The sequence below is a fragment of the Oncorhynchus kisutch genome, linkage group LG22 (genome assembly GCF_002021735.2).
Source record: "Oncorhynchus kisutch isolate 150728-3 linkage group LG22, Okis_V2, whole genome shotgun sequence".
NCBI lineage: Eukaryota > Metazoa > Chordata > Actinopteri > Salmoniformes > Salmonidae > Oncorhynchus > Oncorhynchus kisutch.
Window position 1 is genome coordinate 20,786,559 of NC_034195.2, and position 13,221 is coordinate 20,799,779.

General features: G+C 42.6%; 1 protein-coding gene across 2 annotated transcripts; it reads right to left on the bottom strand.

The window, feature by feature from the left end:
* Nucleotides 1–251: 251 nt before the first annotated feature.
* Nucleotides 252–12,077, bottom strand: LOC109867208 (SUMO-activating enzyme subunit 2-like). 2 transcript variants are annotated; one of them, XM_020456222.2, is made up of 17 exons: nucleotides 11,865–12,077; nucleotides 9,602–9,685; nucleotides 9,032–9,102; nucleotides 8,836–8,900; nucleotides 7,958–8,058; nucleotides 7,666–7,787; nucleotides 7,423–7,490; nucleotides 7,169–7,290; nucleotides 6,914–7,013; nucleotides 6,578–6,726; nucleotides 6,317–6,410; nucleotides 6,047–6,159; nucleotides 3,743–3,898; nucleotides 3,182–3,278; nucleotides 1,103–1,208; nucleotides 881–1,023; nucleotides 252–670 (listed from the first exon to the last, which is right to left on the bottom strand). In XM_020456222.2, exons 1-17 carry the CDS (start codon nucleotides 12,009–12,011, stop codon nucleotides 471–473), a joined length of 1,938 nt encoding a protein of 645 aa, XP_020311811.1. In that variant the 5' UTR covers nucleotides 12,012–12,077; the 3' UTR covers nucleotides 252–470. The 2 variants fall into 2 exon arrangements, 1 of the variants encoding a protein (XP_020311811.1); XR_004204811.1 differs by having other exon boundaries at nucleotides 3,743–6,159; nucleotides 7,152–7,290; nucleotides 7,958–8,900.
* Nucleotides 12,078–13,221: the final 1,144 nt, after the last annotated feature.

Sequence of the window (13,221 nt, forward strand, 5' to 3'; positions counted from 1 at the left end):
TTGGCCAGGTTGCAGTTGTAAATGAGAACTTGTCCTCAACTAGCCTACCTGGTTAAATAAAGGTGAAAAAAAATAAAAAGCAGGTGACTAATTCTACAGGGAAATGGGATGAATGGGAGGGGGAGATCTGCTTTGAGTGCCTATTGCAGTTGCAATTCACCTGCTTCCACAGAGGAGAAATTCTAGCTGTAGCACCTTTTAAAATGTTTCTTTCAACCCCCCCCCCCCAAAAAAAAAAAAACACACCCGACTTGACAAAACAAATACATTATTTTTATTTTTCTTAAATATTTTATCACAAATAGATGCAATGTATCAAAATTTCCACTGTAAACAGTACTCTGTTGACCCCAAATAACCAGAAAATGTAAGTTTTGTACATTATTATTTACAAATGTTTGGTAAGAGGAATGGCGCATGAAAATAGTTCCCTTCTTCTAACAGGGGGGGGGGGGGGGTTTAGAGACATGCTAGTCCAGCGCAATGATGTCATTATCATCATCAGCTGAGGGTTGACTCAGGTGTTGGCGCTTAGCCGAGGCCTCGCCTGTCTCAGCATCATGGAGCTTCCTCTTGTGGCCTCCTGACTCCATGCTCACAGCCATAGTGCTGGAGGACGGCACCTCCTCGTCTGAATCAACTAGCAGAATGTCATTCTGTTCAGCAGGAGCTAAGAGGTGACAGGAAAGCAAGAGGAAAACAAAGTCAGATTGACCTGTACCCCTTTAGAGTTTCCATTCAACTACAGAAGAAACATTGCCTCATTCTCAGCACTATAAACAAATGGTTTAAGGACCGGACTGATTACTTATGACCAGGATTTGAATGATCAGATGTAGTCTAAAATAGTTCATTTCTGTAGACAGTCAGTTTTGCTCACCTTCAGAAGAGGTGGACGGTTCTGAAGATTCTTTGTTGCCATTGGCAATGTTCTTTCCCTCTTCTTGTGACCTGGTTGGGGTTGGGGCCTTGTCAGGTGCATCACCCACCACCTCAAATTCCACATCCTTCTCCAAGTTCTCACTTTTTCAGCAGAAATACATTTACATTAGGGAAATACAAAGGCGAATACAGCACACAGAGAAATACATCCTTCTCTTACCAGTGAATCACATTAACCAGGAGTGTGTAATCCTGCAGAAAGTCATCCACTTGCAGACGGCTGCCATTTCGAATCGCAAAGTCAGACAGGAACTTGCAGTTGTTTGCTATGAGAAGAGAATGGTGCATGAAAAGATTTGTATACTGATGATAATAAGAGCGTATACTGTTTAGGGGTGGGCACAGTTAATCAAATATCCCAACAGACGTTAGTATCGGATTATTTGCAAGAGTATTCATGTTGGTGATCGTGTGCCCACTGTTTTTATCTGATAGAAGAAGTGCAACCCGGTGTGGTCTGCTGCAATAACCCTCTACAAGGTGTGGAAAACTTTCCACAGGGATGCTGGCATGTTGACTCCCAATACTTCCCACAGTTGTATCAAGTTGGCTGGATGTCCTTTGGGTGGTTGACCATTCTTGATACACACGGGAAACTATTGAGCTTGAAAAACCCGGCAGTGTTGCATTTCTTGACACAAACCAGTGCGCCCGGGCTTGCACCTACTACCATACCCTGTTCAAAAGGCACTTAAATATTTTGTCTTGCCCATTCACCCTCTGAATGGCACACATACACAATCCATGTCTCAATTGTTTCAAGGCTTAAAAAAAAATTACTATTTAACATGTCTCCTTGTTCAGTCTGTTTAGGCTCTAAACATCATATCACTCACCTATTTTAAGACACATGTAGGCTGTGAAAACTGGTAAGAATCGGTTCTTGATTGTGTTAATGCTTTAATGGAGTAGAGCTAAGAATCTCATCTCTCATGTAAGCTTGCCTCCCTCTTGGAGGGGTAAGCAGTTCGGAGAGTGCCTCAATTAGCCTTGCTAGCTAGCTACTTTGTCGATTTGACGTACAGTGTCAAGAAAAAGTATGTGAACGCTTTGGAATGATCTGGATTTCATCAAAATCACAACAGACAAACAGTCTGCTTAAACTAAAATCACACAAATCATTGTATTTTTCTTGTCTATACTGAATAGATCATTTAAACTTTCACAGTGTAGGTTGGAAAAAGTATGTGTACCAGAAAAAGTACCAACATCCCCACTGTAAAGTATGGTGGAGGGAGCATCATGGTTTGGTGCTGCTTTGCTGCCTCAGGGCCTGGACACCTTGCTATCGTTGACAGAAAAATGAATTCCCAAGTTTATCAAGACATATCGCAGGAGAATATGGAAGGCTATCTGTCCACTAATTAAAGCTAAACAGAAGTTGGGTGATGTAACAGGACAACAACCCAAACACAGAAGTAAATCAACAACAGAATGGCTTCAACAGATGAAAATACGCCTTCTGGAGTGGCACAGTCAAGAGTCCTGACCTCAACCCGATTGAGATGTTGTGGCATGACCTCAAGAGAGCACTTCACACCAGACATCCCAAGAATTTTGCTGAACTGAAACGGTTTTGTAAAGAGGACTGGTCAAACATTCCTCCTGACCGTTGTGCAGGTCTGAGCCACAACTACAGAAAACATTTGCTTGAGGTTATTGCTGCCAAAGTAGGGTCAACCAGTTATTAAAACCAAGGGTTCACATACTTTCCCCACCCTGATCTGTGAAGAAGGTTTACACGGTGTGCTCAATAAAGACATGAAAACGTATAGTGTTAGTTTAAGCAGACTGCGTGTGTCTATTGTTGTGACTTAGATAAAGATCCGATCAAATTTTATGACCAATTTATGCAGAAGTCCAGGTAATTCCAAAGGGTTCACATACTTTCTTGCCACTGTAGTTAAAACAGGCACTACCAGATGGTATGATAGATAACCTATAGCAGCAAGTTTGTCAAACTAGCATGACTATGGCTACTTTCACTCTCTGCCTATCCATCCCATCTCTCACATATACCGGCCCCTGCCCTTCCCACTCTGCTGCAGCTCTCGAGTCACGCAGCAAACAAGAGCTGTTTTACAAAAAACATGCATTTCGACTATCTGAAAGAATGTCATGATATTATTTGAACAGTACAAATATTTCAAATGCAAACCCTTAACTGTTGAGTGCAATATGCAGTCCTCTACTGGTCTCCTTTGGGACAGTCTGATAATATTCTGTGATTGTCTCATACCTTCTGTTTCACCCTCCTCAGAAGAGATAAGGATTGTCCCTTTCCCATCCTCGATCTGCACATCTGGCGCCACCATCCCAAACTTCTCCTTTAATATCTAACAAAGAAACAAGAGTCTTTAGCTGAACACATGGTTATGGAGTAGCCTAGTGGTTAGAGCGTTGGACTAGTAACAGAAAGGTCGCAAGATCGAATCCCCAAGTCGACAAGGTAAAAATATGTTGTTCTACCCCTGAACAAGGCAGTTAACCCACTGTTCCTAGGCAGTCATTGAAAATAAGAATTTGTTCTTAACCGGCTTGCCTAGTAAAATAACAGTATAAAAAAAAAAAGGTTAAATATATATACACATGCTGATCACATTTCACTCTGTCATGTTTGCAACAACGAAACAAGATTTGTTTTGTTTAGATTTTACATGCAACCCACTAGTCAATATCTACATGGCTTTATCTCTTCCTCCCTCGTCAAAAATGTCTCTGTCTGTGCATTTGTCTGGCTTTATCAGTATGATTGTAAGCAAGGTTACATGAAAAAGGGAGCCAGAAAGCCATACATTACCTTGTCTTGTAGGGCCAGCACAAGAGTTTTGTGCACATTCAGTTTGACTGTGACTTCTGGCTTGCTGGCGCACACATAACAGTTGGCACTGGGTGGGTCCAAAGCACACGGAACCAGCAACTTTTTCCTGGGGTTGGGCTGCTTGTTCAGGAAGATCTAGGAAGACAATACAGGAATGGACATTGGAATAGGTTTCAGATCACACTAGCTATACACTAAAACAGCCCTAAGTTGCCATTAAATTATTCACAACCACAGGGTATCTGCAGGTTCAATGACGCTACATTTTTAATGGCACTTGGAATGCAAATTAATACGAACTTGATGTCTGCACGCACCACACACACGCCAATATTCCTCTCCAGAAATGAGCACATATTGGCAAAAATAAGTCTTTTTTTGGGCTGACTTTCATCAGAAGGCTATAGCTTATATTATCAGGCAGGTGTGCCATTTTAGGCTTACTGATGTAGCATAGTGGCTAGGTTATAGATGGGTAAAGCATGGGGTTGCCCATCTGCATTTGTTTAGGTTACCCCGATGGGCTAATCATTATAACCTTTATTTAACTAGGCAAGTCAGTTAAGAACAAATTCTTATTTACAATGACGGCCTACCCTGGCCAAACCCTAACGACACTGGGTCAATTGTGTGCCGCCCTATGCGACTCCCAATCACAGCCGGGTGTGATACAGCAGGGAATCGAACCAGGGTCTGTAGTGACACCTCTAGCACTGAGATGCAGTGTCTTCGACCACTGCGCCACTCGGGAGCCCTTTCATTAGCTAGATCACAAACTAAGTGTTCAGAATATTTTGGGTTCAATACCTAAACCAGCCTAGTATAATGACACTCAATATCATAATGATACCACTGCCTTAAAGTCAAATATACAGCACTGTTACTCTGCATCTGGAGAGCTAGGCCACATAGGAGTCAGATTAACAACGTCCTGTTGAGCAGTGTGCTAGAGTAGAGCTGGACCAAAAGTCTACACACTCAATCGCTCGCTCTGAGGTATTATGCTATAACATTAGCCTACAACCAAGAAGTCTAATATATTCCTTAATTCCGTGAAACAGGTATAAAATGGCTATACTTTGAAGCAAAGTAACTAAGCAGGAGAGCTCTAGACTTACTTGGCACTGGGAAAAAGTAAGACCTGGCAAAAGTTAGATATTTCAACTAACATGTTCAGGGAACGCATGATGGATATTTTTATGTGCAGCATGTCAAGGCAGGATCCAGAATAATCACAATTATTTTTGGCTCTTTAGAGAGATTAACTTGCCGGCATTGTTTGTGTACATTGGCATAGGCCATGCCTATATGCTACATAACTCAAATCAAATGTTATGGTCACATGCGCCAAATACAACAGGTGTAGAATTTACAGTGAAATGCTTGTTTACGATCTCTTTCAAACGATGCAGTTAAAAAATTATTAAAATAGTAACAAGAGGAATGATCAATGCCAAGCGTCGGCTGGATTGGTGTAAAGTTCACCGCCATTGGACTCTGGAGCAGTGGAAAAGCATCCTCTGGGAGTGGTGGATCACACTCAGCCATCCGGCAGTCCAACAGACGATTCGGTGTTTGGTGGGTGTCAGGAGAACGGTACCTGCCCGAATGCATATTGCCAACTGTAAAGTTTGGTGGAGGAGGAATAATGGTCTGGGGCTGTTTTCCATGGTTCGGGCTAGGCCCCTTAGTTCCAGTGAAGGGAAATCTTAACGCTACTGCATTCAATTACATTCTAGACAATTCTGTGCTTCCAACTGTGTGGCAACAGTTTGGGGAAGGCCCTATCCTGTTTCATGAAATTGCCCGTGTACAAAGTGAGGTTCATACAGAAATGGTTTGGCGAGATCGGTGTGGAAGAAGTGGACTGGCCTGCCACGCCCTTGACTTTAGGGGCCCACAGTTACACTGCAACCATCACAGCTACTATTACAGGGAATGATACAAAATGACAGGCAGGTAAGAGGGCTACAACAAAACCGTTCTGTCACCAAATGTATTTTGAAATAAATGCTGTGTTGTGTACTTAAAATTATGAGTTTTGAAAATAGTTCCCCATTCCTACTGTCAAACTTCCCCCGGGGTGTATTCATTAGTTGCACACCATAGCAAAACGTTTAGCAACGGAAGCGGTTAGATCCAAACGGAAAATGGTATGCAACGAAAACAAGAGTTTGTATTGGACAAGTTCAGGTTCGTCCTGTTTGGTTCCTAGTTAATATGACAAAATGTTTGAAGGCTTAGAACCACCCTTAGCAGAAAGGATCACTCCTGATTTCTCACTGTGCGACACTGCTCCACATCTCCTGAAAGAATCTTCAGTGCCTCCAGCACTATGAGGCCAGCAATGACTGCATTGGTCGTGGCAATCGCTGGGATGATGTTCCCTGCCATGGCTGCAAGGAACAATTTACAACACGTCAAAACAGCTTACTAGGAAACAGACCTTGCAACATTTTTATCAAAAGTAAAATCACTTATAATAAATCATCAAAATAACATACATTTTTTTTTTTTTACAAATGCTAGACAGCTTTCACTCAAAATACCCACACTTGATGTCAAAACGGCTCTTCATATTCATGCTGAAAATATACATGCGCAGGTTGGCAGCTGCTGTCACAAAGTCCATCGCTGGAGGATCATCCTAGCAACAAGAGGAAGACAATCATATGGCCTGCCAAAGAACTTGCAATGAAACTTTAAGCTTAAACTATGAGCACATCTTCACCGTTCTGTTGTACCTTGATAATATATTGTGTTCCAGTTTAGACCCTGCAGTTATCCATCCAAAGCCATTCCCTGTGTCCTCACCTTGTCCCACACAAGCTCTGCTCCATCCCCTTTGTCAGCCAGCACGGAGTGCAGGGTTTCCACGCTGCGGGAGAAGAGCTGGCAGTAGCCTCCCACACCCAACACCTGCTGGTCCTTCAATCCCGTCCCAGTCACCCCCTGGGGACACGCTATCACACAACCAGAGAGAATCACAAACCTAAACCTCAAAGCTTCTATAACAAGACCAGAAAATGAATCAGAAAATATTCAAATTCAATTTGTATTAGAAGATGTTCTCATTCAATTTCATTGAAAAATAAAAATAAAAATCTACTTCAAATTGGAGCAATATAATATAGGATGTGAATATCTTACTAAGTTTCTGATGCTCAAGCCAATCCAGAGGCAGTGGGGCTTTCCTCTTCTTCCACAACTTGTCCATGGTCAGGAGGTACTGGATGTCATCTTTAAAAAGCTGCAGGACCACACAAATATAGTCCTGGACTAGTAGCTATTTCTATACATTTTAATACCCATAGCTTAGGGTAATAAGCTGCTTGACAACAAGACATGGGGCCACATTCAAGCAGTCCTCTAGTAAATGCTTGCTCACCCGTAAGCCTACAGTACCTTGTTGAAGAGTTTGACTGGGTCGTAGCCAGTGGAACGTGCCCAGTCCTTAGTGGACACACGTTTGATGTCTCCATCCTGGTCAGATGCTGTGGCTCGGGCTTCAGTGTCTGCAGGGTTCCCTGGGAATAGGCAACAAATATCCAATGGCATATATTATTATCCCAAAGAAGCCCAGAGTACACACGACTCAGTCTCATGGAGACCAGGGAGAGTGGCAGTTGGAAAATGTTCAAGTGTTTTGTTATACTCACATGAAAGCTCTGGGTCAGCTGTGTCAGGGGACACCTCTTGATCTGCATCTTCCTCTCCAAAAAGCTGGCTGAGGTGGAGATAGAACTGGATTGTCAATACCATGGACGACAGCACAACCAACCTGATCGCAATAACAGATCTACACCAGGAATCCCATCAATAACCCCCTATTGGGTAAAATGAAAAATCTACTCCACAATTGTTTACTACGAGAGAGATACAAGCACTTTTACTAGGCTTACTTGAAAAGGTACTTGGCCCACACAATGCAATGTATGGGCTCAGATGGGGTGTTGCGAATGGTGCAGCCAGGGAATGTTTTCTGTGTGGGTTTGGGCTGGCACTCATAGCACTCAGTAAGACCCTGTAGTGTGTAAAAACAAGAGGAGGGAGGTGGTTGTTATGTGTTACATTGGTGCTCAACATTAACAATTGGATGAATGGTACTCACAGGTTGTGGTTGACAACTACACACATGTGATTCACAATCAAATTGTTAAACTCATCCTTAGAAGTTTATAATCTGTTTCTTACCTTCTTAATAACGGTCACCTGCCCAAGGTAGCCAGCTGTGCCACTCTCAATAAGGGGAATGTCAGCTGCAAGACACATCCTGTTCACATGGTTACGAGCCACTGCAAGGAAGAAAAGATTCAGCTGGCAGCAATGTTCCAAAAAACATTTTATGCTCTTGTAGGAAGCAATCACTCCCCTATTGCTGACTACAAATTATCTATAACTGGGCTAATAACTCACTAACTAGCCAAAAAGATATGAACAAAATGTACACACGTGGCTACATGCAGCTCTTGCTTTGATCTCAAAACAAGCGCATCTACTCAGGACCGCTCATGCTGTCAACATAGTTCAGTTCAAAGTAAATGCCACAGATCCATATATCGCATTTAACTATTTGCATATAGGCCTACTGCAGCTCTGATTGGTTATGCCGCACCGGTCTGTGTAGAGTACGGTCTGAGTAGTGCGTATCAATTCAATAGAATCCTACTCCGATGCGTTCTGCATACAACAAAATCTCTTGGATACTTAGTCTTGCATAGTTTGTTTTGTTTCAGTATGTTGCATTGAAAGGGGCTAATATTGCATTGATTCAATCACAATTGCCAGAGTAATGGGAAACGTTGAGTGTTAACAGGGAAAACTCTAGAAAGTTGTGTGAAGTTCAATCTCGTGCTTCTCTCCATGGGCTTATATTTCTTCTGTGTGGCAGTCCATGGAAGCTGAACGGCAGTCTCGGGCTACTGCACACAGCTTAGAGGGAACATTGGCTGGCGGTAAGACAAGGACCATAATAATTGGTAAAAGATACCAAATATACTCTACAAACAGACAAATTGACTAGGGATCAGTATTGAGGGTTTCATTAGGAAGGCATTGAGATTCCACTATACCTCGATTGTCCAAGGCATTCATTACAAGCATGAAGTTCCTGAAGAATTCCACATTGTAATCTGGACTGGGAAGGACAAACAGACCAAGGACATCTCAGTTTTCCCATCAGAAACTCATGGTGACAAACACACACAATATAATATCATGTGCACAATGAACAATCATGCACATAACTACAGTAGCTAGTTGACTTACTTCATGATGCTGTCATGGTAGGCCGTGATATTGGCAGTAGGACAGAATTGCAGCACACTCTCTTTGGCCACCTGCAAGACAGCCACAAGTTCATGTATAGCAGGGGTTGGCAACAGGCAGCCCCCAAGAGTTTTTAGTAACAAAATAAAAAATATATAATAAATAAAATAAATGTAGCTTTGGGTCAAAAAGCCTATTAATCACCAGTTGTTCAGCTTAAAACTATTTTGATTTAGGAAATCTGCTCCCAAGTATTCCCACAAATAAAAAGAGAGGTGATTGTGTCTCAATGTAATCAAGGAATGAAATGTTCAAATACAATCTATTTTGGGGCTTAAATTGTGGTAATTTGCAATGTGCAAATTGTTATATTTATGTTCAGGCATCGTGGGGGGGGGGGGGGGGGGGATGTTTTTATTTTTTTTAAATCAGCCTGCAGTTGAATCTAGTTGCCTACCCCTGATATAGTATTTTGGTTGTATAGCTACATAGCCTACAGCAAAAGTGAGAATGGACCAAAAGTATCAAGCAGTGATGCATGTTTGTGAAAAGAAACATTGGGTCCCCTACCTGAGCCTTGGACTTTCCCACATGTTTCTTCTGGAACAGGAACTGTCTGTTCAGGTTGCTCACATCAATAATGTCCAGATCAATCTATAATGAACACAGGTAAAGCCAATTAAAATCCAAATCCAAGTTAACAAGACAATTACTAATAGCTGCAACAACAAAAAAAATGTACATTTTGTCAGGTTCACTAAAAGAGTGAATGTATGAAAGAATTTGCTACAAGCAACAATGTATCTAGCTACCTAACAGAAATGCACATTATAAAACACCTGAGGGGTAGAGTACAAAGCAAGATCAATGACTGACCAACCCTGCAGCTAAGCTTATTTACACTGAGCTACACATTTTGGAATGGCAGTGTAGGCCAATCAGCTCATTTGTTGTTCAACGCGACATGCCATTCCATAATGGCCGTTGTGGCTACTGCCCGCTAGTATGAGGACAAAAAGGGCCGTTTTCCAGGAAAAAGCAACAGTATCTCAATCTTTGATGGAGCAGTGTCGATAAAGATAACATTTGGAGTGCAGTGGTATATTCCATCCCTGCATTGAGGTACATTGTCAGACCCATATCTCGCATCGGCTCTAAAGGTGCATTCGTAAAATACTCTTGACGCTCTACTCAGACATCAGAGCGCTCTCTTCTGAGAGGGTTGATCGGGGTGTTCTGGCCTCACAACTAGTCAAGCACCCAAGCTAACTGTCTCGAATTAGCTAGCTAGACAACTGCTTCCAGGCACAATTGAGAGAACACTTCACTCTGACCATTTTTACAGAGGAAGAAAATTGCAAAATTGTCAGACTCCAGTCACCCAAATCGTAGACTGTTCTCTCTGCTACTGCACGGAAAGCTGTACTGGAGCGCCAAGTCTCGGTCCAAAAGGCTCCTTAACAGCTTCTACCCAAGCTATAAGATTGCTGAAGAATTCATTAAAAAGCTGTTCTTACACTGCTGCTGATTATCTATGCGTAGTAACTTTACCCCTACCTAAATGTGCAAATTAACTCAAATAACCTGTACACCCACACCTAGACTCCGTATGGGTACCCCCTGCATATAGCCTCGTTATTTTTATGCCATTTTATTGTGTTGCTTTTTTAAATATATATTTTTTTAACTTTATTTAGTAAATATTTTCTTAACTCTATTTCTTGAACTGCATTGTTGGTTAAGTGCTTGTAAGTAAGCATTTCACGCTACACCTATTGATTTCAGGATGTTACAAATACATTTTGATTTGCCCTAGCAGAGCTGGTTAGGCTGTTCTCATGTTATCTAGGTCGTTAGTGATTAACGGTGCTGTTGAAAACAATTTCATTTAACATTTTTGCTGACGTTTACTGTCACCGGTCATATTTAACGGATGTTTTGTGTTGATAAATTAATCAGTTATTCTGCGCTCTGGCACACTCAGCCAGAACACCCAGATCAAACCTACTCCGAGGCCAGAGTCCAGTCTGCGCTCTGAACGCTGAGAGCATAACGCTCTGAATTTAGGAACGCCCCCGAGGGCACTCTGCCACTCCAGACTGAATATAGGAACGCCCCGAGGGCACTCTGCCACTCCAGGCTGAATTTAGGAACACCCCGAGGGCACTCTGCCACTCCAGGCTGAATTTAGGAACGCCCCGAGGGCACTCTGCCACTCCATACTGAATTTAGGAACGCCCCGAGGGCACTCTGCCACTCCAGACTGAATTTAGGAACGCCCCGTGGGCACTCTGCCACTCCAGACTGAATTTAGAAACGCCCCGTGGGCACTCTGCCACTCCAGACTGAATTTAGGTACGGGTGACATGGGTGGCATTTTACCAGGGCGGAACCGGGCGCCGAGGGGGGTTTGCCCAGGGCGCCATATTGAAACAAATAGCCAAACCGAAAACAGCAGACAAAAATGCTTTCTGCTACTGAGAACAGTGAAATTTAGGCTAAACTGACAACGGATTAAAGAGCAGAAATCTCAAATAGCAAGCAAATCGCAGCAATGAAGAACACGAAGGGGAGGAGATTTTCAGCACAACACCGGGAAAGATGAGACTCCTTAGTATTGTCTAACGTTACAGACCAAAGTCAGAACATGGCATGCAATTTACCATTTAGATGAAGTGACAACTGTTAACTAGGTAGTTCTCTTCATTCATGACTATATCTAAAGAGAACGTCACCACTTAAATATAGACATGTTCGAATATAATTATTTTCAGATTAGCTAGCTAGGCCTTTTATATCACCCCGGCAAGTGTCCGCCCCCTGCACGACTTACCACTTCTATATTTTTAAAACCGGTGAGAACAACATTTTTCAAGAGCTCACAGCCAATTCCTCCAGCTCCGACCACCAGCACCCGGCAAGTGGATAAGGAGTCAGCGAGCTCTTTTCGTAGAGACCCCACTAGTTGTAACGTTACCATTGTTGACTGCTTCAAGATAGAAACTGTAGAGGACGAGATAGTAGCTTCTTCTTTTGTGGATTTTATAAGGCGGTTGGCAACCAACTTTAGGGTACATTACCGCCACCAACTGGACAGGAGTGTGGACCAGAGACCGTGAAGGTCTAAATCCTATCCAATATCGGCCTGAGGAGCTCCCTGCCCCCACCTTTTCCTGGATTTTATACAGGTGTCTTCCCTTACTCTCCCTATTCCACAACTCTTGCCACTTATTTTTAAGCAGTGTTCTTATTAATCCATTGGTTTCTGCTTTACTGATTGACAATTCCATCTCAACATTAGGATGTTTAAGAGCCTGCTTAGCAATAATATCCACTTTTCTCCCACATGAGCTGGTACCCAGAGGAACATCACAAATACCCCCATCTGTTTCAAATTCAATTGTATTTGTCACATGCTCCAAATACAACAGGTGTATTAGACCTTACCGTGAAATGCTTACTTACTCCACCCTATTCAAACACTGCAAAACCTCAAACAATACATCCTGTCTGCTTTGAGACACACTTGAATTTACACTCATCAGTGTAGCACAGGAGTCAGAGCAGATGACTACCCTGTCTGGCCTCACCTCCTCCACCCACTCTGCAGCCAACATTACGGCCAACAACTCCATTGTGTAAACAGATAAATTATTTGTTGCTCTTTTTGTCACTGCCACCTTAAACTCAGGAACACTAAAAGCTGCTCCTGTCCTCCCTGTTTTAGGGTCCCTAGATTAATCTGTGAATATATTCAAGAAAGTATAGTATTTTGTTCTTAAATGTTCACTTACAACTGAATCTACTCCTTCCTCAACATCTCTTACCCTCTCAAGCAACCCTATATATATCACTGGTTGAGGGAAAAACCAAAGTGGGATAGCAGAAAGAACCACAGAGGGGCTAAACTCCCTCCAAAACCACCCCATCTCTCTCACCATCTGCTATCCACCCAAAGCTTGTATTCAGATTTTGTTCATGTTCCCAGCACTCAAGGAGCACCTTTTTTGTAGAATGTGTAACCCTATTTCCTTGTAGATTTACCCAATGTCATGGCTGTTGTCTTTTTATATTTAACGGCATCTCTACCTGCATTGCTGCCATCGGAGGTCCTTAGTGCTCCACAACATATTCTTAGGGCTGGGCCTGAAAACATCTAGCTTTTTTAAAGATGTCTGAGCTGCTGATAC

Excerpts from the sequence above, each read along its gene's own strand:
- LOC109867208 (XM_020456222.2), bottom strand. The coding sequence starts at position 12,011 with ATGGTAACGTTACAACTAGTGGGGTCTCTACGAAAAGAGCTCGCTGAC. Across the intron at positions 7,788-7,957 it reads AGGTGACCGTTATTAAGAAG|GGTCTTACTGAGTGCTATGA; the intron begins GTAAGAAACAGA and ends TACACACTACAG. Across the intron at positions 7,491-7,665 it reads TGGGCCAAGTACCTTTTCAA|CCAGCTTTTTGGAGAGGAAG; the intron begins GTAAGCCTAGTA and ends TCTCCACCTCAG.